General features: G+C 38.9%; 1 protein-coding gene across 3 annotated transcripts in view; it reads left to right on the forward strand.

The window, feature by feature from the left end:
- Positions 1 to 11,042, forward strand: part of LOC135474100 (ATP-binding cassette sub-family E member 1) — a 21,466-nt gene extending 10,424 nt beyond the window's left edge. For all 3 annotated transcript variants that reach the window (XM_064754104.1, XM_064754102.1, XM_064754101.1), the window contains exons 8-16: positions 28 to 124; positions 481 to 692; positions 2,042 to 2,191; positions 4,525 to 4,656; positions 5,308 to 5,477; positions 6,280 to 6,422; positions 6,950 to 7,072; positions 7,723 to 7,834; positions 9,106 to 11,042. In XM_064754104.1, coding sequence (XP_064610174.1) covers positions 28 to 124; positions 481 to 692; positions 2,042 to 2,191; positions 4,525 to 4,656; positions 5,308 to 5,477; positions 6,280 to 6,422; positions 6,950 to 7,072; positions 7,723 to 7,834; positions 9,106 to 9,153 — 1,187 coding nt within the window. In that variant the 3' untranslated portion in view covers positions 9,154 to 11,042. The remainder of the gene's footprint in view (positions 1 to 27; positions 125 to 480; positions 693 to 2,041; positions 2,192 to 4,524; positions 4,657 to 5,307; positions 5,478 to 6,279; positions 6,423 to 6,949; positions 7,073 to 7,722; positions 7,835 to 9,105) is intronic.
- The last annotated feature ends 14,912 nt before the right edge of the window (positions 11,043 to 25,954 follow it).

Consider the following 25,954-nt stretch of genomic DNA (forward strand, 5'->3'; position numbering starts at 1 on the left):
GACTGTATTTTGTGTTTTTGTTTACAGATTTAAACACAGTTCGTGACAGAAATGTGGAAGACTTATCAGGTGGTGAATTACAAAGATTTGCCTGTGCTATTGTGTGTGTTCAGAGGGCAGATATGTAAGAATGTGTTTTGTTGAAGTTAGTATTAACGTGTCCTTTTATGATATGCCATAAAACTTAGCAGTGTCATGCAGGTGAAAAGTTTTTTGGCGTGTAGTACCAGTCATTCAGTGCACATCAAGTGGGTAGTTGTTAAAGTTGTGTCATCAGGCATTTGCCAGAAGTTGTCAAGGTTTAAGTTATGGGGGAAAAAAATTAGAACCACAAAAAAAAATTATGTTCAGAATTTAAGCAGTCCACATGTGGTGTTAAATACTGTGAGAATGTAGCAATAAAAGTAACCAATATTTTTTTTTTCCTTTTTATATTACACTGTCACAGATCATACATGTATTCTTGTTTGACCTTTCCAGATTTATGTTTGACGAGCCGTCTAGTTACCTGGATGTGAAGCAGAGATTAAAGTGTGCTTTGTGTATACGTGGGTTGATTCACCCTGACAAGTTTATCATCGTGGTGGAGCACGATTTGTCTGTACTGGACTACCTGTCTGACTTCATCTGCTGTCTTTACGGGGTACCCGGGGCCTACGGGGTAGTCACTTTACCCTTCAGTGTTAGGGAAGGTAGGGAAGCAGTAAATGTTACATCGGTAGGGAGATATCTGATGTGATAGTATTTGTAGAGACAGCAAAGTCTGTCTACTTTTAAGGATACAGGTAAAAATGTAAATTGTAAAAGCATGACTCTTGACAGTTTGCACCGATTGGGGCCATAATTAAAACATTTAGACAAAAGCATAACCAACAAATCCTTGAGATTTTTAATTAAAATAAAAATGAGATTTTATGATGAGGTGGATGTAAAGAAGAAATAACCGGTAGAAATGATAATGACTTTGATCACACCCATCAGTATCCAGTTTACTTCTTCACCAGCGCCGATAGCACAGTTGGTAGCGCGTCCGCTTTGGGAGTGGTAGATCCAGGATCAATCCTGGGTCGAGTCAAACCTAAGACCTTAAAAAAAGGAAGTTGTAACTTCCTCACTTGGCATTCAGCATGAAGAGGATAGTGCAACAACTGGTTGACCTGTATCAGTATAATGGCTCGGGTGGGGCAGTTTACTTGCCTTCAGTAAGTCATCTCAGTCAAGCAGCACTAGATAAATGAGCGGTGAAAATCCGTCCTGCCACAAGGAGACACATTACATGCACTCCAGTGATTCCTTCGCAATTATATGACTGAAAAATTTAAAAGACAACGTTAAACCCCAAGCACTTACTAACTCTCTCCAGTTTACCTCAGGATATTTCATACACGTTAACACATTTTCTTTCATTTGCTTGAAAGTTTATAGATATTTGTATCTCTGATAAGGCTTTTGGAGCTTCTACAGTGTGTTATAGAGTCGGCTACTGGTGCACAGAAACTTGTACATTATTAGCAACCAGCACATGTATGTACAGCAGTTGGGTGTGGTATAAAGTACAGTAAAACATTGACCTGTGATTATAAAATGGACTATCTGCTGTTCACATCCTGAATATAGTGTTGATTTCCATAGGAATGAGGTCACCATAGAACTCAGACATGAGCTACATTATATTTATTTTGGTTCCAAAAAAAAATTTAATAACAATATAGGTAGTTTTGAATGTAGTTGTTTGTGGTCTCTCTCTTCTGAAAGTACCTGCATACTTGGTTTCCTTCACTGTACCTAAATATCTGTTGGGACAGTTCCAAATGTCCCACCAGAGACCACTTATTGCAGATGCATCCATTGCCTAGTATCAGGAAGTTTTCTCTTACCTAGAAGGCCGTTTTATCCGACCATATACTTCACAACAAATGCATATGTGAAATTTTGTCGATTCCAGCATAGAACACAGGTCAAATAAATAAATCCTTGTCTACCCAAATACACCCAATATTAGCTCTGTCTGTAACGCATTTTGGATGCTTGTTCTTCACAGGTATCAACATTTTCCTGGATGGGTTTGTGCCAACGGAGAATCTGCGATTCAGAGAAACTTCATTGACATTTAAAGTTGCTGAAACAGCAACAGAGGAAGAGATTAAGAGAATGTGTCGATATGACTATCCAAACATGATGAAGAAATTAGGTTTGTATTGTTTTTTATTTTCTCTTCTTAGTTACTATTTATGTATTCATTTCATTGGTGTTTTATGCCATACTCGAGAATAATTCACTCATATGACAGCGGTCAGCATTATGGTGGGAGAAAACCGGGCAGAGCCCAGGGGAAATCTACAGCCATCCGCAGGTTGCTGACGGACTCTTAGTTTTAAAATACTTGTTAGTACAGTCTTGTTAAATGTATCTAAAGGTGCATGTTATACTACCAAATAGCTTACAAAAATAAGGAGTTCAAATCATCTTGACTTCAGAAACATTTATGGGAAGTAACCAGCAGTGATGAGTTATTTTGTCTGCTTTTTTGTCTGAATACAACATTATGCAGATAATCCTTTCCCTCAACTGAGCTGGATTAAGTACAACTTTTGCCTAATTTCACTCGAATAGTTAACCTACATTTTCCAAAATCTGTGAGCCAGTACATGGAGAAAGCTTTTAGAATTTGTCCTCTTGGGATTTGATAGTGTTTGGCAAAGTGTGGCTGATAAGTTTGATATTAGACAGAATTGATGGAGTGTCCTGTATGACGCCGAAATTCAAGTAGGGTAGTTCTTCAACCTTTTTCCCATGGTTGAAAGGTCATATTCTGAAAGCATTATTCTATGCTGACTGGTAAAACTATACTTCTTGTGAGGCCCTGAAATTGGTCAAACCAACCAATGTAGTTTTGTCCCCAAAATCAGATTAAAAATGTGCATAAATTACTCTAAAAGTTTCTCTTTCATCTGCAAAAAGGTTGAGGAATTAGGGTAGCACTAAAACTGCATGTAACTCACCGGCAGATCCTCATTTTGGGTATAGCATTACAATTAGGATGGTTTACATCTGTGGATCATTATTATAGTTTTGACAGCTTCGTAAACAATGTGGAAGCTGGAATGATGAACTTGGAGAAAAAATTTGGTGTCTGATTTGCCTGCGTTTTTTGTGTACCTCGTATGAAAATATATTGTTATTCATTGTATTTCCCAAACTGATAATTGTAGGCAGAATGTGCAAAGAACAATCCGACGAGGTAGTGCGACATATGAAGTTTTATACAGCTCTGTATGTTTTGCTGAGCTCTCTCACTCTCTGTACCTTCTGATGGTTTCTTGCAGGTTCTGCCTAATTTCATTCATTTATGGACTTGATCTCCGTCAATAAAATAAAAATATTCTTTAATACTATGGGCTAAAAAAAGAATGGAGTAAAAAAGTTCTGTAATTCTTCAGAATTTTTAAGACAGACTTTGGCATTTGCTAAAAGCAGAGAAAAGTAAAGATATGCATTTGTTGTTCATTTAGATATACGAACCATGTGGTTAAAAACTGTGTATTCCTGGTACAATTACAATGTGTATTGGCTAAAAAGATTGGCCACATGTCCCAAACCTGCAGTAAATGTCGCCATTTAGATACCATTCTTGTCCTAGCCTTGATTCAGCTTTCAAACTCTGATGGGAAACAATAAAGTTTACGTGTATTCTAGGAACTTATATCTCATGTTGACATACTGGCAGTGATGATTCAGTTGTCGGCTTTTTATCTGATTAATAAATGTGGATATCTCTTTCCCTCAACTGAGCCAGACTTACCATTATACACTGCAATAATTTGACAGTTGCAATATGAATTAAATTTTGACTTTTCAGGGCTGTGCTTTTGCCTTTTGACCAAGTCCCCCGGGCTCTACCCTGTTTCCACCCACTATAATGCTGGCCGCCGTCGTATAAGTGAAATATTCTCGGAGTAAAACACCAATCAAATAAATAAATAAGTTTTGACCAAGTCTATGAAGAAGGGACATTTAGTACAGAATCGAATCAAGATACATGTGATGTCTGAGTTACTGATTCAACAAATGTGTGTTAAATTTGAACACTTGACTTGAATTGTAGGCTGAACATGTAGAATCTGGTTTAAAATCAGACATGAAACATTGTTTTTGTTTTAATATGAGGCTTAAGATATGACCTACAGTGTAGCTTACAAAAATACAAAAAACTTGACAGCTTTCTATCGAGAAATTGAATATACTGCTGTGGTCTGGAGAGATAGCCGTTAAAACAAATATATTGGAAAGAAAACCTGAATTGGTGGGGGGGAGGGGAGGGCTCTAAGCTGGTCCTGAGTTTCAAGTATGTTTATCAGTGACGTCATTTGTGAATATACCGTTGACAGAAAATTTGCATGAAAGAGAGGGACTAATAGGAAATATAAATTGGAATGTTTTTGTCATTGTTTTGGTGTTTGTCCTTGTCTTTATGCAGGCATTTTTAGTTCATTTCTGAGTTTGTTTGTTTTTTTTTGTTCAAAGGTGATTTTGAATTGAGCATACATGAAGGGCAGTTTACGGATTCTGAGATCGTCGTGATGTTGGGAGAAAATGGCACAGGCAAAACAACATTCATCAGGATGCTGGCAGGCAGATTAGTCCCAGATGAGGGAGGTAGGGGTGTCCTTTACAGATCGCTGACCAGTTTTCCAGACTCTTGTAATTCAGTCACATGGCAATAAGATTTGGAACAATTCCAGATGGACTTGAATTAGCTGATATATGTTAATGTTTGACAATGGTAAATTCACATTTATTTTAATGTTCTTTCACAGATAGATAGTTATTCTTCATCTGATATGAGTATTTGACTGTGTGCATAGCTATAGAAGTATGTTGAAAAGTCAGTGTAAATGTTACCGTAATTCTTCAACCTTTTCACCCACCTCTGCAACTGCTATTTTTATGCATTCTGAGAGAAGTAATGATTTGCATAGCTTTATGCATCTTGCATATTTTAGTGACACCAACAAATCAATTTTGGTATCATTTTCATGGTAATTGTGTACATAAATTCCACTGAAAAAAGTGCATTAGTGGTTGAAAAGTTTAAAGATGTACAGTACTTCTTGGTTAAGATGTACAGTACTTCTTGGTTAAGAACTTCTGAGGGCCTGTGATTACACTTGAATTCTGACACACTGTGTTTGCGGAGACACTTTTCCCAAAGATGAGGCCATCATTCACAATTCAGTGAACTGATTCTTTTGTTACAAGCACAGCATTTGGATAAGATAACAATGTTTTTGTCTCTCTGTCTGACAGGCCAAGTCCCTGTGCTGAATATCAGCTACAAACCTCAGAAAATCAGTCCCAAATCACAAGGCAGTGTGAGACAGTTATTACATGAGAAAATCCGAGACTCTTACATTCACCCTCAGTTTGTGACGGATGTCATGAAACCATTACAGATAGAGCAGTTGATGGACCAAGAGGTAGGTATCATGGCAGCTGATTGGATCATTTCTTGTACACTCCAGTTTCCTATCCTTAAAATTGACTGCTGTCTCATACACATGTTAAGAGACATAGCCTTGAGTACAGCATTAAGAAAATTTCAATCAAGAAAATAAAACTCTGAGCTAGTTGCATTGAACTAAAAATGTTTAACCAGGTTAGGAGACAGTCAAAATGGGTTAAGCACCAAGGAGACGACTGGTCACTCAGCCTGTTCCACGTTTGTTCTGTATTTACTAACATTGTCAAAAGAGAAGTACACATGCAGAAATATCGGCAATAAAGGTCTAGTTTATCGAACCTTTGTATAAACCAGCAGATGTTCAGTACAGGGTGATACAAGTGTTGACTCCAGTATCAGAATATGATCATCTTGAGTAATTTTAATAACTTATTTGAGAGTGGTCAGATACTGCTCAAGTGAGTCTCCAATGGCTAAATGTCAAGCAAGCAACTGTTCTCACCTGTGGTAACCTAAACCATTAGTATCTGAAAAAGCGACAATAAGCTGGATAGTGTGCTAGTGCAGTACAATTAATCACCACTAAGGTTGATATGGATTCAAGTCCAGCTCATGGTGGCTTCCTCTCAGGTCACAAGAAGGTCTGCAGATGGTCATAGCCTGTTTACCCTGATTTCTCCTTGGTTACCAACCCCCATAATGCTGGTCACCCCCAAAGTTAAATAGTCTTGAGTACGGAGTAAAACACTAATCAAATACATCAAGAAGCGATGAAGTAGTGATCCAATCTCTTATTTTCAATTGTTTTTGAATCCCAGGTCCAGCACTTGTCAGGAGGTGAGTTACAGCGAGTGGCCTTAGCTCTGTGCCTGGGGAAACCAGCTGACGTCTACCTGATTGATGAACCCTCAGCTTACCTGGACTCTGAACAGCGTCTGCATGCAGCCAAGGTCATCAAAAGGTGAGAATGCATACTGAAGATGCTAGTAGGAGTTGTTTAGTGAAATCTCAGAATATGCTTGAGAAACATATAGTGATATCAAGGAGCAGGTAGCAATGCAGTATTCAGGTCAGTCTCTTGCGGAGCTCTCACATTAATTCTGTACGAAACCATCATGGAAAAGGTGTGCCTTTTCACATGTTGGTAAAGGGTTTTATTCTAGCGGACTCTGACAGTAATACTCTTTGTAGACTGATAAAATTATACCTGTTGTGAAGCCCTGAAAATGACCCACCAATCAGATACTGTTTTGTCTCCAGGATCAAATTATAATGTGCATAAATCGTACAGAAAGTTGCTCTTCTGTGTGCAAAGAGATGGAGGAATGAAGGCATAAAACGCTGAACTTTTAACATATTAACTCCAAAGAAGTAAGATTTCGAAAGTACATATGTTAATGAAAGATCAATCAGGTTCATATGTATTTTTATTTTACATACGTCAACAACTGCCATTAGCAGCTTATTTTCATGGATCTCTGATTTCAGATTTGTGCTTCACGCAAAGAAGACTGCATTTGTAGTGGAGCACGACTTCATCATGGCCACTTACCTGGCTGACAGGGTGATTGTGTTTGAAGGTGTACCATCTATCAAGACACTCGCCAACAGGTACATAGTTCTCCTGTCTTCTTTACTCACTTACTTTGATATTCAAGCAAGATAATTCACAATTATATTTTTCTCAAGAGGACTCTCTCATAATCGTTATGAGGACTATCCATTAATAAAGCTGTGCCCTCCATGACCTAGGTAGTTAGCACACCAGCGTGGCACAATGACCCAGGAGCCTCTAACCAATGCAGTCGCTGTGAGTTAATGTCAGCTCATCTTGTCTTCCTCCCCAACCGTATGTGGGAAGGTCTGGCAACAACCTGCAGGTGGTCATGGGTTTCCCACATTGGTTCTGCCCAGTTTCCTCCCACCATAATGCTGATCGCCGTCATGTAAGTGAAATGTCCTGGAGTATGGCGTAAAACATCAGTCAAATAAATAAATTAATGAATTTTATTGTTCAGAAATGTTGCATATCTTATGCTTTGATATCCTGTGAGGGGGGAAAAAAGGTGACAAATGGAGTGTCCAGTGCTTTGTTGTAAATCGCCAGCAATGCAGTTATCTTGAAATAAGGAAGTGATTTCCTCCTCACACTCCGGTTTCTGTACTTGTAAATCTGATCAGATAAGTGAGAAATAGAGTATGAAATTTTTAAAGCAGTGGAAATAATTTAAAATAGTAGATTCTTGATTTCATGTTTGTAGCCCTCAGTCACTGCTCAATGGAATGAACAAGTTCCTGGAGTCTTTGTCAATCACATTCAGACGAGATCCTAACAACTTCAGACCAAGAATCAACAAGCTGAACTCAGTGAAGGTATGTTTACACTCTGTCGCCTGGTTCTAATGAGTGGTAGTGAGGAGTGGGCCATGGTCTGGTGGTTAAAGGTGCATGTCTGTCAATACCTAGGATATACAAGGTGCGGGTTCAAACCCTTTCTTTGAGAGGGAATGTCCTGTTTCTCCTGCTCTCACTGCTTGTGGAGCCTTGGTGGCAAATGCTCAAGTGGACCCTGGAGCAAGATAACATGCATTGAAGAGACCGCTTATTGTGCATATTGTATGAGAGGTAGGTGTCAGACCCTGCATTATCAAGTAGGCTTATGACTGAATTGAAGAGACCACTTTTTGTGCATATTGTATGAGAGGTAGGTGTCAGACCCTGCATTATTAAGTAGGCTTATGACTGAATTGAAGAGACCGCTTTTTGTGCATATTGTATGAGAGGTAGGTGTCAAACCCTGCATTATCAAGTAGGCTTATGACTGAATTGAAGAGACCACTTTTTGTGCATATTGTATGAGAGGTAGGTGTCAGACCCTGCATTATCAAGTAGGCTTATGACTGAATTGAAGAGACTGCTTGTCTCTGGTGTCTCACGCCAGCAATGTGGTGTGCGTATTGTAAAAGAAGGTTATTATCAAGTACGTTCATGACTGAAAGCACAGAATTATAAGTATTTGATTTAACTTAATCATATAAAAAATTGTATAAAAAGGTAACACTAAATACTGATTCCTGGCATGGTTTTAATTAGCCTGTTGTATGATGATTAGTCAAAGTGTTCTACCAAAAGTACCAGACGTAAGACTTTTTAATCCTTTAATTTCCTCTCTGTCTTATAAATCAAGTATATATATATATATATATACTACCCAGTTTTAATGAAGGCTTGTCCCACTAAGAATACAGTGCATTCACAATAATATTTCTGAAATGTACTGATATGTCATAAAGCCCTACTCGCAAGAAGCATTTGGAGATGTGCGTGCTGCAGTGGTATAGTGGATACGGAAAACACTGCTGTAGATTGGGCTACAGTATCGGCCTAAAATCTCTAGGTCATGGTCATTATAGGGTCTTATTTCTGTGACAAATGGCTGGCAATCTTTTCTGGTGTCTGTTATTTTAATAAAGTGTGATGTAATTGGAAGGAACTATCCTTTTGAAAGTCCAGCTGAGGGATATGTATTGATCATTCTCATATTTATAAGCTTTTCGTCTGCTGCTCAGATAAGTTTTTTCTGCTGTTCATGTAATCTTTTCGTGTGCTGTTTATATACATGTAAGCTTTTGCATCTGTCACAGGATGTGGAGCAGAAGAAGTCTGGGAATTTCTTCTTCCTGGAGGACTGAGAGAGGAGGCGAGGAGAAGCTTGTACTAACCATAACTGGAGGGGGAAAAAACGACCAAATAATCACCATGGCTGACCAAAACTGGAGAGAAATACAGCCAAATAATCACCATGGCTGACCAAAACTGGAGACAAATACAGCCAAATAATCACCATGGCTGACCCAAAACTGGAGACAAATATGGCCAAATAATCACCATGGCTGACCAAAACTGGAGACAAATATGGCCAAATAATCACCATGGTTGACCAAATTATCGGTGTTGCCGATGAAAGCTGGAGGGGACACCATCTAAATAATCAGTCTGAAAGTAGAGTTAGATGGAGGGGGTTGTACAATATATAATACAGTTATCCAAATGCAGTCAGATTTCAGATCCAGTGATATACAAATATGCAATGGGTTTCCTAATACTGGTGCGGATGGTTCTTGAAGTATTTGTGTCCCAGCTCTCCACTGTGTTTCTCTCTTGTATATCCATCAGTGAATTTGAATTACGTTAGTTTTCTCCAAGTGTGTTAAATTTAACAAGCTATATAACATGTAATTTGTTTGTAGGAACGTAACTTGGATGGGTTGTCTCCCCTGAAAGAACCACGCGTACACCCACATTGTGGTACAAATTCATCTGTAAAATACTGCAATGGTATTAAAAAATTGTTATATCATAAGATATGTTATGGTGTTGAAGTTTGGCTATAATGTACTGGTATTGTGGCAAAACGTGTACTCATTTTTACAATATATGTAATTAAGTTATTGGACTGTTTCTCTTTATTATGTGTAAAATTGATGAAGTTTTAATATTTATGACAAGCTGCTTATCACAATCATAAGATATGTCAATTAGCATATCAGAATATTTCAGTTTGTACAAGTTTGCAACTTTATAATACATCTGTCTTGTTTATTATATCTGATCTATTCAAATAATGAAAAGTGTAAACTTTTTCTGTGAATTTAGATATTTGTACCGATTGCGTCACCAAGTTGATCTTATGTGGTTTGTGACAAAAAAGAAAGTATAGCTAAGTGAAGTGTTGAGTTTACCAAGCATTCAAGACACTACCTCTAGATATAAATGTACTCAAACTGAACGGATTCATGCTCAAATCCAGCTCTCAGTGGCAGGAATATAGCTTCATTTTATTGAACTTGGTTAGCATATAGGTCCTACTTTTAATAATAGAGCTATCAATATTTTTCAAACAAGTGTATTACGACTTCAAACAAATATATTACGACTTAAACAAATATAGAACGACTTAAACAAATATAGAACGACTTCAAACAAATATAGAACGACTTCAAACAAATGTATATCAGCTTCAGACAAACATATATAGAAATCTACGTACATATATAAATGTGTAAGGTGGATTACACAAGGTCAGTTTGAATAGAACGTTTTATTTGTTCCATCATTCCGAACAGTTGAATTGAAACTTTGTACATGGCTTCACCATTGCGAGTTACAGATTGAATTTTGTATTATGTTTATTTCAACGAAATTATGGCCGTTTTTCCATGCTACAGTTGTCTGATTGTCTTGTCATCTTCAACATGACATTTTGATGGCTCAAACATGTAGGTGTTGCTAAAACAAAGCTTTCAGAATGTTTGTAAAGTTCTTGGCGTATTTGTTTCTCGTCTATAGAAGTCATTTGAATATTACCGTAATATACATGTAGATATAAGCGTAATAAAATCTCCCCGCATCTACCAATAATGAACGAAACAATTCTGTAAAAAAAAAAAAAAGTGTCTGGCGGGTGGCCAGTAGGGCTTGTTATATATCTGTACATTCACCCTGTGTTATGAAATACTGGAGGAAGCCTCTTTCATGTCAACATCAAAGTGAATATCAAAGTCATTGTTTATATATGAAATTTTTGTTGTGTTTGTGTTTCCGCAGCTCTTTGAATCCTTAATCTATGTTTAACTCCGGTTTTGAGACCGGAACTTGACGAGATTGCGATAGTCGCGGTTACACTATGTAAAAAATGGCGGGTCGCGGGGCTGGCTCGGTCGTTTAAAATAGCGACAAAAGTGACCAAGGTAAACTGCAAGTTTTGGTGGCCTAAAGTAGAATTGCTCGGTTAAAGTCCACCATTTTGTCCATTAAACGACAATTGCCGGCGCAGATGTACTCCGATTCCCGACGTCAGGGGTGCACGTTCGCATGCCCAGTAGGCAGATCAAACCATAGAAGTACTGATAGATGTGTAAAGGCAAGCAGCCATGAGATGAACTGAACTGGCTTTAAAACCGGTCTTTTTCAGGTGGACAAATATATTTGCTATTGTGATCGCGGCTGATGATAATGTCTTCGTTTCTGATACGGGAGAATCGTGAAACCGATCGATTTAATTGCATGAAACCCCGGAAATCCAATTTCAATCCCAGTGGGATCCGTGAATTTTGGATTTGAAGGTGAAAATGAAGTGCAGATCCTGACATGGGGAACATTGTCTATCCAATTTGATAGGCCTTAACATGCCCTCTTAGTGGGCTTTTGGACATAATCAATCCGCACAACTGACAGCTGTCGTAAATGAAAACGAGTTAGGCGTTTAACATCAATAATTATAACTGGTAGGTCTACATAGGCATATGAAAGAAAGCGGCAAACGTGGATTAGATTCACGAAGGAATCCTAGTATATTTGAATGCAATTTTTAACTTTTCAACATTCCGCCGAGATTTATAATAATTTGTCATTGAATCAGTTGAGAAAAATTTAAATTTTTAAAACATACTTTATATACCTATATGTAATCAAAGAAAATGACCTCAATTTTCTACATCTTTGTATTCCGACAGCAGTATACATTAACATACACATATAAAGGATTAATTTTGAAACTATATCGTTTGCATAATTTTCTGACATTGGTGTCGTAAGCAAATTCGACTTTTTATTCAACGCGTGTGTGTATAGAATGTCTGCACGATGTTGCTCTTACAAGGATTCCGTGTTAAAGAGTATCAGTTCACTTATTATATTCATGAATTATGCATGTATCGGTGATGCAGCACGTGTTCAGTGATGCTGTGATTTAGTGTGAAATTATCGGTCAGTTTGGTTGTATTTCCTCATGTGAGCAGTGTCAAACGTGTACCGTATATAATGTACAGTACGGCATACATGTAACGTGCAGCATACTTAATGTTTGATTGGTGTACATGTATGTGTATTTTACAGAATACGGATGGGTATTTTGAGAGAGGTTTTGTTCTTAATCACTGATTATTCATAAAAACCAATTACACACAATCTCTTAGACATGAATGTGCATATTCATTATGAGTATTCCCCCCCCCCCCCCCATAATATTATGTTTATGCATTTTGTTTCTTCTAATTATAGCCAAATTGTGCCCATGAATGAATCTTTGTTAGGGTTCATTGCGCGGAGTGAGACGTACGGCGTGCTTTGACCAGTGCGGATGAGACACTGATACATTAATAGTATACATTGGTATGCATCGTAAACCGAGAGTAAGCCTCACATCACCCTCACACTTTTGACGGTAAGGGGATGTGCACGTTACCAAAAATGGCTTTCCAAGCTGAGTTGTCTGTATACCCCTTCGCCCGCTACACCACCGCAAGCCCGCTCTGATTCACATGTTCCGCAGACTGTGTGTACATGTGGCGTGGCAGCTGGGGTAGACAAGGTTCTACATGCTGCCGTCGACGCTCTGGATGCGTGCACGTGCACTTCAGTACAACAAATATCTCAGACCATTTCCCATCGCTATACGTACGGCGTGCTGTACGTCTTGGGCGAATATAAGCAGGTGTACATAGGTTTACCGACACGTCTTCAGTATATTTGGCCTGTTGGTCAGGATTTGGTCAGAATTTGGACTTCCGAGTTACTGTAAACGGTTAAGGTAATTTTTGCCTTGCTTGAAACGACATTGAATGAGTGAACTTGACCTGCATGTCAAAGACGATATGTACCATGTCCCGGTGATGCCTATACTGGCAGTAATGGAAATCTCGGATGCCTTCCATAACCCAGCGGAGTGAAAAACGGTACATAGCTTGTTCATATACACCCTGTCGAGTCTTTCCCTTTTCATCATGTGGTATGATGTATGCAGTGACTCAAAGTTTGGCTTGCCTGTTTCCATGACTTTCATGGCCGTTCCAAGAGGTGGGGAATCCTTGCGTGCAAACAACATGCAAAAAAAGGTCTATGTGTTCTTCGGAGAGATTCCACATTATATAGGAATACATATGACTGATGACCCGCCAAACGAGATCACGGAGACATTCTCCAGGTATGCGGCTGCTATCGTGGATTACCTACCAAAGGAAGTACCTAGGCGACTGCTGGAATGAAAAACCCCACTGCTCAGTTAATTCCCGGTACATGCAATGAAACGTTGCTAATTAATTTAACGACCATGGTCCATGGGAATTTCGAACTTTCAACACAGCACCCTGCTAACAACTGATCAAAATTCCCCATTGAAAGGTGTTCATATATCGGAGAATGTAAACCCGTAAATATAGGCCTACATATCCTGAGTTTGTTGACAAGGATTTTTGCCGTGAAATTTCTTAATGTTTTATTCTTTTCAACTTTAACCGTGCATGTAAATGAGTAGGAAATATAGTTCCGTTTAGATATATTTTATACATTCGTTACTATTTTACGGTGGATATGTATATGTAATTATTGTTTAGCTATAAAATTAATGTTGTATTTTACTCCTAAATATGATATCCGTAAGTCCTATGTTATTTATTGATGTTATTTATTTTTTTCTTGATTGGTGTTTTTACGCCACACTTGTCGGAGCTGTGTAACGGAAGGGAAACTATATAGCTATTTATTTAATTGGAGTTTAACGTCATGCTCATGCATATTTCACTTCGGGGGAACCCACGACCATCCACAGGTTGCTGACGGACCTTCCCACGTAATGTCGGATGGGAAACCAGCATGAGCTTGAACTCACAGCGATCATGTTGATGAGATGCTTCGGGGTCATTGTGCCGCTACCTATACTAGGCCACGGAGATACCTTGGAAACTATACAGAGTAGTGCTGTTACGGGTTCATATCAGCCAACCTCGTCTGCACACGGACGACCAGTCCTGACCTTTACGCTTGCGCGATGGCTTGTGGAGCTCGAGGCCATATATGGACACAGACCCCCATTACAACTTCCGTTTTTCGGGAGGGACGAGTGTAATTCTGTGTATTTTAGGGTGTAAAGTCTTTTTTTTGCTGCCAGCCTGCCATTTTGGTGCACAGGTGCATGCTTGGTATCAAAATGATGGAGATTGTCTAAACTTTGGGCAGGTATGAGTTTTAATGATGAAAGTTTGAAATTCTGAGCTAAGGGACACAAGGAGACAGGTGGTGATGAGGCTGCGATTGACAATCCCTTGGCGTTGCTAGGCACCCCTGCCAGCTGCCGGCATAGAAAGGTCCAGATGTTGACGGTCAACCTATGTCAAGATTTTTATGGCTTCTTTCTGACAGTCTGGACCAGGTATGCACCAAAGCTTATTGGCCACGGAATGTTTGGGACTGAGCTACAGCGCTAAACGTTAACATTTTCGCTTATGGAAAACTAATGGGGGTATTTGGCCATATGCACACAACTGACCTAAAGGTTGTGGTTTTGAATGTGTGTTACAAATGCTACCTGGATGGGATGAATTACATATGATCTACTCTATACTATAAGTTAGAAGTATATAGGTGAAAAGGACCATCTGAGCCCTGTAGCATGTACCATGCAGTATTTTGACTCTTTAACTTCTCACTGATGTGTCTCGACTAGCTGTTTGTGGGCATATAGACGTTTAACTGTGACAGACCTCATCTCCATGTCACATAGTGTACTGGAATAAAATTCTAAATATATATACACAGACCTCATCTCCATGTCACAGTGTACTGGAATAAAATTCTAAATATATATACAGACCTCATCTCCATGTCACAGTGTACTGGAATAAAATTCTAAATATATATACAGACCTCATCTCCATGTCACATAGTGTACTGGAGCAAAATTCTAAATATATATACAGACCTCATCTCCATGTCACATAGTGTATTGTAGCAAAATTCTAAATATATATACAGACCTCATCTCCATGTCACAGTGTACTGGAGCAAAATTCTAAATATATATACAGACCTCATCTCCATGTCACAGTGTTCTGGAGCAAAAATTCTAAATATATACACAGACCTCATCTCCATGTCACAGTGTACTGGAATTAAATTCTAAATATATATACACAGACCTCATCTCCATGTCACATAGTGTACTGGAGCAAAATTCTAAATATATATATACAGACCTCATCTCCATGTCACAGTGTACTGGAGCAAAATTCTAAATATATACACAGACCTCATCTCCATGTCACAGTGTACTGGAGCAAAATTCTAAATATATACACAGACCTCATCTCCATGTCACAGTGTACTGGAATAAAATTCTAAATATATATACACAGACCTCATCTCCATGTCACATAGTGTACTGGAATAAAATTCTAAATATATATACAGACCTCATCTCCATGTCACATAGTGTACTGGAATAAAATTCTAAATATATATACAGACCTCATCTCCATGTCACATAGTGTATTGTAGCAAAATTCTAAATATATATACAGACCTCATCTCCATGTCACAGTGTACTGGAGCAAAATTCTAAATATATACACAGACCTCATCTCCATGTCACAGTGTACTGGAATAAAATTCTAAATATATATACACAGACCTCATCTCCATGTCACATAGTGTACTGGAATAAAATTCTAAATATATATACAGACCTCATCTCCATGTCACATAGTGTACTGGAGCAAAATTCTAAATATATATACAGACCTCATCTCCATGTCACAGTGTACTGGAGCAAAATACTAAATATATACACAGACCTCATCTCCATGTCACAGTGTACTGGAGCAAAATTCTAAATATATATACAGACCTCATCTCCATGTCACATAGTGTATTGTAGCAATATTCTAAATATATATACAGACCTCATCTCCATGTCACATAGTGTATTGTAGCAAAATTCTAAATATGTATACAGACCTCATCTCCATGTCACATAGTGTATTGTAGCAAAATTCTAAATATATATACAGACCTCATCTCCATGTCACAGTGTACTGGAGCAAAATTCTAAATATATATACAGACCTTATCTCCATGTCACATAGTGTATTGTAGCAAAATTCTAAATATATATACAGACCTCATCTCCATGTCACATAGTGTATTGTAGCAAAATTCTAAATGTGTATATGCTTAGGGTTTAAGAGAGCAAATTTTTTGTTGGAGAGAATTCTTGCCTTGTCCTGTCCTTTGAAATTTACACTTGGTATATTTCCTTGTCAACTTAGACGTATGCAGACATTAATATGGATGAAAATAGAGCCTTCGAATTTGGAAACGCATACTTCATGAAATTCGTGCCTTGGTGGTCACGCGAAGCCTCTCCCCCCCCCCCCCCCCCCCCCCCCACGACCTCCGTGCCTTCACCAAGCTGGAGCGCGAATCCGCGTTTTTCACACTCTTCGTGGAGGCACGTTTTCTGCAGGGAGACGAAGGTCGCGCTGTTAATGGATGGCGGATGGTATACCCACGATACATCGGTTTCCACCACGCATAAACCTGATCAGGCGAGGTATGAGTGGAAAATTAATGAGTACGTTAATAATTTCCAATCAAAATTCAAATGCTAAACACGACGAACAGGAATTAATCAAAATGGTTTGTGTTGGAAGAAAGTAATGTTATCATTGTATTTTGCGTAGTAGTTTAAACTTCAAGGAGACCTGTTCCGCAATATCAATGAACTCGCTGAATGGATCAAATTCAATTAACGTGAGTACGCGCAAGGACTCTGTACAGGAATATATGTATTAAGAAAACGCCAAGGTGTAGTTACAATCGTTTCTCCCAGTCAATGGTCAAACAATCATTAGAAGACTTCGTAAGACACAAAGTAAACTGGCCTACGTGATCAAAAGTTTCCGGGAACGTAAGGGTACTGGTTTAGTCTGCTACAAGCTTTACACTTTTTCACCATTTCTTTTTGGCAGTATTTCATAATCCAGGAATAGATTAAAAAAAAGAAACAAAAAAGAAATTACTCGATCGCAGTTTTAGAGATTGTTTTGGAGTGTCGAAATCATCGGATAGTTTTGGATGACTTAAGAACGCAAGGAAATGACACATTGGTGATGTCCATGAGCTGTTCATAACTGTTCCGTAGGAGTTGCCTCCCTTGCTCTAATTTTCGCCCAGTTCCTATAAAGGATGCCTGGCTGACGCAAGGCAGAGATGGAGTTTGGGATTAAGCCTCAGGCTGTATCAAGTTCCAGCAATCAATCAAGCTGACAAGCGAATCCTTGACTGAAGTGACCACAATGTTACAATGAGCAGAAGGCCACGGAAACACTCTCTCTTCTTCAAGCATCACTTACCTTGTCGGTGAGATCAAAGGCACAGCCGGCCTTGACCTTTATATCACCACGTCCTCAAACCGACGCCGACAAAGGCTGTATACAATTTAGCGCGCAAATGGGTCCGCTTAATTTCACACTCAAGGCAAAGTATCACATTTGTATTTTGACGATGTTACAGCCATCAGCTTTGTGATGTTTTGTGGACAACGAATACACTCCGCCAAGATTAAAGGTGGATAAAATATAAAACTTACTAGTTCAGACGGAAGAGTTTGAAAAGTCAGCTATATGTGGCCTGAAATATTTTTTTCTGATTTTGATGAGCTAAAGACAGTTGAAAAAAAAATTTGTGTGGTGGGTATTTAGGACCACCTCTTAGTATATATAGCCTGTGGATAATAAGACCGGCCGCTTAGGGCTGAGTTGGTAGGGCGCCCGCTTCCGGAGTGGTAGTAGACCGGCCCGGATAGCACAGTTGGTAGAGCGTCCGCTTCGGGACCGGTAGATCCAGGATCAATCCTTGATCGAGTCACACCTAAGACTTTAAAAGAGGAAGTTGTAACTTCCTCGCTTGGCGTTCAGCATGAAGGGGATAGTGCAACGACTGGTTGACCCGTATCAGTATAATGGCTCGGGCGGGGCGTCTTACTTGCCTTCGGTAAGTCATCTCAGTGAAGCAGCACTAAATAAAAGAGCGGTGGAAATCCGTCCTGCAACAAGGAGACACATTACACGTACATGCACCCTAATGATTCCTTCGTCGTCATATGACTGAAAAATTGTTGAGTACGACGTTATACCCCAAGCACGCACTCACTCACTCAGGAGTGGTAGATCCAGGGTCAGTCCTGGACCGGATCACAATTAAGGCCTTAAAAGAGGAAGTTGTAGCTCCTTCGCTGGGCGTTCAATAATGAGAGGATACTTCAACGACTGGTTGCCCCGTATCACTATAATGGCTCGGGTGGGGCAGCTTACTTGCCTTCGGTAAGTCGTCTAAGTGAAGCAGGACAAGATAAAAGAGCGGTGGAAATCCACCCTTGCAACAACGAGGCACATTACATGCAGTCTATGGCTGAAGAATTGTTAAGTATGACGTTAAGCATTCACTCACTCTCTCACTCACCGGCCCGGATAGCACAGTTGGTAGAGCGTCCACTTCGGGACCGGTAGATCCAGGGATCGAGTCACACCTAAGACATGAAGGGGATAGTGCAACGACTGGTTGACCCATATCAGTATAATGGCTCGGGCGGGTCCCAGTGAAGCAGCACTAGATAAAAGAGTGGTGGAAATCCGTCCCTGCAACAAGGAGGCACATTACACGAACATGCACCCTAAGGATTCCTTCGTCGTCATATGACTGAAAAATTGTTGAGTACGACGTTAAACCCCAAGCACTCACTCGCTCTGGATATGACATTTTATACAAAATAAATCAGAAGTCCCTACAGATTTGATGATAATCCAACAACTTAACGCAGTGCGATGTGCGTTCAAACATTATTTGCAAAGTTAAATCAAGTGAAGCAGCACTTCAAACACTCACTCACTCTGAATAATAATGGGGTTATATGCGGATGCAAAGCATCTTTAATAAACATGTTTGAGCTAAAATTCGTTGTTGTTTTTTTTTTCAGGTAACAATTCGGCTAAATCCGAAGTTTAATCATATTTATATTTACAACCTTTTTAATAACATTATTTTACATCCTTATTAGAACATATACCGAGAGGTTGTCCCAGATATGCCCATCATGCAATACTATTTTTAAATACCCTATTCTCTCGGAAAAAAATCGAAAAAACATTATGACAAAATTTGCAAATAACTTTTCACACTCCTTTGTCAGATATTTGCACCATTTTATGTTTTCTTCTTTTTTAACCGGGTTTTTATCATCTGAATGAAGTCACCTTGCCACGTACGTGATGTAGTGTATCAGATCACAAGAAAGTCGTAATTCACGTTTATCAGAGGATTTATCTTTAACAAAAGGTTTGGACTTGTGTATTCCTGGATGACTGTATGTTGCTATATAAATTCTAAATCAACTCTTTCCTGAAATACTTTTAACATTAAAATTGCCATTTTCACTTAGAGATGTTTTTAGGCATCCAGTCAATTCATCAATCCTAGAGAATACTTAATAGCTTGATTAAGTGTCAGAAGCAAATAAGTCCTGTTTTAATCAGTCAGTCATTCGTGCATGTTTTGGTCGTATGAATGTTCAGTGATGCGCATCCGCCCTCCATGCAGTATCATATTTAACGTAACCAGCGTCCTTAATAGTGTTTTTTAAACTTTTCGTCGAATTTACGAGACTTTAAGGTGAATTTGATCTAATATATCATTAATATAGATGACCACGTTGCACACAACTTGTCATTGCAAAAGCAGGAATGAACACAGAACAACATTGTGACACGGAAACGTCGTTGATGCTCAAGGGCTAATGGCTTCTTTCATTTATTTACTTATTTGATTTGTGTTTTACGCAGTACTCAAGAATATTTCATTCTTATTTTTATACAACTTCGGCCAGCATTATGGTGGGAGGAAACCCACGACCATGCGCAGGAAGCTAAAAGACCTTCCCACGTATTACCGGAGAGTGGCTTCTTTTAAGGGAATGGGCTCTTTAGACCACTCGGCAGGCATCTGGTCGATCGTAACATTATTAGCATGCCTGTAGCACACGTCACCGTATATTGAGCAAGGTAATATATGCGAACACACTAGTTACCGCTATTAAAACGACACTATTAGGCCGCCCAACGTTGTACATCACCAGTCAACACAAAAACACCTCATTATTGGGGTTTTATATCATTATGAAAAGTATACAGATGTTAACTGACATTTTATATAGGTTCAGAGAGACCTAAACAAGGTTCTGACGTCAACAGACTAAACAGATCTCGCGGTATAGGCACATGATCTTCAGTGCAGTTTGACGCTGTGGTCTACAGTTGAACTGCCAGGTATAGCCATGTCCACTCTTCATTACCCAATGCATTCATAATAAGTGACGTCAGAGTGTTGCACTAAAGCCATTAGTCCACACTTTACATGTATATTCTTATAGCTTAACTATACATGAATGGATGTACATCACCAGCTCAGCCGTTTCATCTCACAACTCAATTTCAGTGCCACTTAACAGTCAGTAAATCTGCAAGCCCGGAAACTACTTAGCTGATCTTTGACCGACTTTACTGGGGCATGACTTCTACGAAGCATGAGGGATCATAGTGGATGGATGTTAGATAGGTTCTCTGGAGGTATCAGCTTAACAATAGTGACGCAGACCTTTTACTCCCGTTTGCAAGTGTGTTATTTTACCAAGTTTCAACCAATATTCACCAAATCACACCTGGTGATAAACTTCGAAGCTTGCCCTACAAAATGGAACTCATCGAAGCGTAAAAAATGAAAAATGCCAGGCCAAGAATATTCCAAAGATTAAGTGCTAGAAGCAGATGGATCTACATGTTGTTACCCATGTAATAATAACTGTGGTCCGTGTTCGTCTCGGAACAGAACAGGAAATGAAAATGCTATTATCGTCTAACCGAGAATTATAGTCTCTGATTAAAGAAACGTATCTCCATCGGGACACCGCTCCATTGTTCCATGGCTCCATCGTATTCGCAAAAAGAAAGAAATTATCGATGGTCCCTACCGGCCATACTTGCAATTTGTAAACTTAAACCAGGGTACTCCAGGGTTGAACGTGGGAAATATTCTTGAATTGTTCAGTACGCACCTATCAGATAAATGAATAAATAAACAAAAGACATTTGTTAATGAATAGAGTGTATTGGGGATTTTTCGTAGACAACATTTAATGTAAATATGTGTATTGGCCACGCTGGCCAGTTAGTTCAATTGCCAATGAAAACACATTTTCCGGTTTCACACAGTTGGTTGTAGCTTTTCCCTAAGAGGGTATGTCAAGTGAAACTCTCCTACCCAGCAAACGTACAGGGCTGTGGCCCTTAAGATGAAATATATCTTTGCATCAGAGGAAGGCAAAATCAGAGAGAAAGCATGATATTTCGCATCTGGTTATCGTCTACCGGTAGTTACCACACGTATAAAAGGCTACTGCACATAGAGTAAAACCAAAGCATTTACGGTAGTGTGATAGTTGGCAAATAGTCACACGTATTAGCGGTGAAATCGGGTATATTGTCAGATTACCTCATGCAGGATTAGATTCTGACTGTTCATGCAAATACTTAAAACGTAGGAACGAACTGACCCCCAGCACCATGGCTTAAATAGAATTATGTAAAAAAAATGCAGTGATGTTGGTTCCAATTTCTTATTCTTTTCTACAATTATTCAAAATGGTGTGTTGTCATCATGTTTAATACATAATCAAGGGACCACGCCTCGCCAGCAGAATTCTGGTTTATAAATGAATAAAGTGTAAAAGACTACAGCACAGGACGTAAATCCGGAGCAGTGTCGACAGTGTGATATTTGGCAAATGGTCACACGTATTGTTGTAGGCCTAAAAAATAAAAGATTTGATACTGACATATTTGCAATAAGAAACATATAAAATAATTTTATGTTCCTCTTTGAAGACGTTCATATTACTTAGACAGCGTGCTTATTATTTGCTGGAATGGTCTGTTTGGTGTATAGAGGGTACATGGACAAGCGACGCGTCAACCTAGGAGATACAAACAAGTCCAAAAATACCTAACTGCCGTTTCAGAACAAAAAAAGGCACCAAGACAGTTTTGGTGTTAAAGCGTTCAGGTTGTATTTTAGAATTAATGCTATAAGTTTAATTTGTGACTCAATTTGCAATGAAAGCACAACATTCTTTGAACAGAGATGACGCTATTTTTTGTTTCTAGATACAAGTGAAGTGACATTCCAAAGTGGCATCCCTTGGAATGTGATATTGTGCTGTGAATGCGAGTTGAAAATTTGAGGATTCAAACGAGTTTACAACATTAGTGTTTCAAAGGTCTAGATTTTGGGGTGTATAACACGGATATGTTCTGCTTATTATTTTCGTGTTGTTACAACATCGAAAACCATCATTAAAATATCAGATTTAGACATGACTGCTAAGTCACCGAACATTAACACAGAAGCAAAAGTCAAACGCACACTAGAATATTTTTCAAGGGAGAAGACACCTAGCATAGGTTATAAGTTTAGTTATTGGATTTCAGTTAGATGTTATATGTTTTATGTACTGCCAAAAATCAATATATTGTTTTAGTGTCCTGAATACAGAGCACCAAAACGACGTATTCACTACAAGATGCTTTATACAGCCCTATCGAAATGTACATTCCTTCTCTGAAATCCGATAAACAGTTTTCCCCTGCCATTTCACCCATAAGATTAGAGAAGTAGGCCGTCGGTTCACAAGCTATTTACTGAACATTTAACCGCTATATTTGGTCAATCCAATTCCAGAGATTTGCTCTTGCAGTTGACGTCTTTTAGTTCATGGGAGCGTCTGTATTCAGCAGGGAGCCTTCTCGTGAGAGTATATCCCGGAAATGGTTAACCACTAGACACGTGATTCACATACAGAGCATCAACCATGGAACATCCGTGAGGGAAAGGTAATACAACGCAAAGTTTCTTAAGGCTAAGCCTCAACATCTCAGAATGTTTTCTCTTGCCTAATTATTTTAAGGAATATTTCATTTGTAATGCAACGGGATGTAGATTTACAGATACGTGAAAGCGGAAACATCTCAGTTGAAACCACCACACACCTAAAAGTACCTCAAAAATCCTCCTGATGTAAACTGCAACAGAAGTTGCTGTAGCTAGCTTCCAAATTCAATGATCAAGGACGCGGTTTCCAGTGGCCCCCATGGATCAAGGGAGCGTTTTCCAGGACCTGAGGTTTCCAGGGAGAATTACTTAGCAACCTAAATTCCTTTGTATCACAGTGTGTAGAAACACACCAGTCTCTATACTTTGATGTATTTTCATTCTTTCCATGCGCAACTGTACAGAAAGTTAACTGATATGTGTCACGGGAAATCACTTTGCTTATTTCCGTTCATGCTCACTATTCCAACCACAGAAGCCAAAGCCAAATTGATGGTTGTTTCATTAATGCAAAAAATACACAACTGGAAAGAAAAGATTAATTAATGCGATAGTATGAACATCTGGACACAGAGATAATAAATCTTGAATATGCCATTGGAGAGGCACGCTCAACTCCTCAATTCTTGATATTGTTCGCTACTTAGGCGACACCGTGCCGTTCCATACATAGGCTTGTATCATCACAAAAGTATGTGTACTTTTTTGATCGCCAAACGCACATCTCATTAATGTAAATGGTTTGGCAGAGATTCACTTCATTACCCAAATTTAAATTAAGATATCGCCTCCCTAAACATTTATATTAAATTATCTTTCTCACTTTTCTTATTTGCTTATAACAGTCATATTTGAACTGTTTCAGTTATACATAGGTTTGTCTCGTTTCCACCATAATGTTGGAAAAACACCAATAAAATAAATAAATAAGTTAATAAATAAATTATATATAGACTTACAATGCATTGTTATATCTACAGAGAAAACGTGGCAGAGATTTTACAAAATACAAAGTAAAGATAACCAATACTAAAAAGGTGTTTCTACATACGTGTATTGCCAAATTTGAAATTCAAAATTCTTTCTGAGTATGTCAACATGCTCGTTTCTGTGAGTAAACTCTCTTAAGTCACGTTTCCATTCACGATAAGCCGTGATAATGTAACTGATGTCTTGCATTTAAAGCAATATTCACAAATAAACAGAACCGATCCCATCGGGGAAAGCGGTCAAAATCTCCATTCACACTGTCGTACAACCCGTAATGATTGTCCTAATCAAACGCCTCCGTTGTAATTGTTTGCAAATGAAAACATCAGCTGTCTTATAGTCAGTCTGCGATCCTATTAGGTTTGCCGTTAAAGCCGTCGAGCAACCGTATAGCTAATCTGAAGGAATCGGATTCCTGTGGTACTGTTACTAATGCCATGCCATTTGAGTAGAAGTCATAAATATGCTGACGAGTCGCTATCATCCTGGTAACGAAAACTGGTCTGGGCTCTTTATCGCGGAATAATGCACCTTAACGTTTGTATAAAAGCCCTGAAATAAGAGTGCAGTTCTGTAGTCATGCCATGTAGATCGAAAGCCTGTTTACAAAATCATTTTCAGCTTTAACCCTCCTTACAAAACAAAATTTGGATTTAAAGTGTACGCTCAAGTCCGAAATCGCTTTGAGAAACTGGCCCAAGGGTTTTCATGAGTTATAGTATAGTAGGTTCTCTGTAGATATAGTAACTCTGCTAGTGCATTTCAGTGTGGAAATCAAACCACATGGTTGAAATAACTTGCAGCCCCGATTTCTCCAGACCAACTTAACTAATCAGGCGAGAAATGAGTTCTAATGTCCACCGATAGACCCTGAACGTGTCGGTCGATACATGGTCTAAGGTTCTTCAGAACTTTATCAACTGCTCTGACTCCTCGGTGTTTTTACTCGTGAAAATATCAATGCATGTATGTATAAGTTCGAGAGCTTCACAAACTTGGGGCTCGAGATAATAACTGATTAGATGAGTCGGCCAAATGCAGAGTTTGCCATAGAAAAGGGAAACAGTTAAAACTGTAGACACCATTTTGTTCGAACTGTCCAGAAACTGTATGTCACAGATGATACAAATTTGATGCAAACTCCAAATCTTTACATTAGTTATGGGGGTATGGAGTTATGAGGTAATGACGACAAACGGAAACTCCTCCCGTGGTATAATCAAACTCAAATCAGAAAACAAACAAAGTTCTTTGGTGTAAATTTCAAACTCGCATCAATGGCTTAAAATAAGAAACCAGACAATAATCTGTGCCTACTCCGGATTCTCGCAATGATCGTACCTTATTTCACTTAACTCCTACGAAACGGGGTGCTTCAGAATAGAGGTGAATGGCACAGTACATTCAACTTAGAATTCAGTAAAGAATTAATCCATTCCGAATTGGGATACGGAAGACCTAAGTTACTGAAGTAGGCAGGACTTGAACGTGCAGCATCAGGAAGTAACTAACGACAAATTCCTTGTGAGTGACATCATTCAGGACTGGATAGCAAAGACGGGGAGGTCACCCTCACTGGAAGAGCCCGATCCCCTAGTCTTTCCTGGGAAAGCGTCTGAGAGGAGACACAAGCAGAGTGAATATATTTCCTCCGCGGTTGATTGGAATATACAGGGCAAGGATGCCTAGGGCAGAGTCAGAGATTAACCATAGAGTAACTAATAATTACTG

The sequence above is a fragment of the Liolophura sinensis genome, chromosome 8, assembly GCF_032854445.1.
Source record: "Liolophura sinensis isolate JHLJ2023 chromosome 8, CUHK_Ljap_v2, whole genome shotgun sequence".
NCBI lineage: Eukaryota > Metazoa > Mollusca > Polyplacophora > Chitonida > Chitonidae > Liolophura > Liolophura sinensis.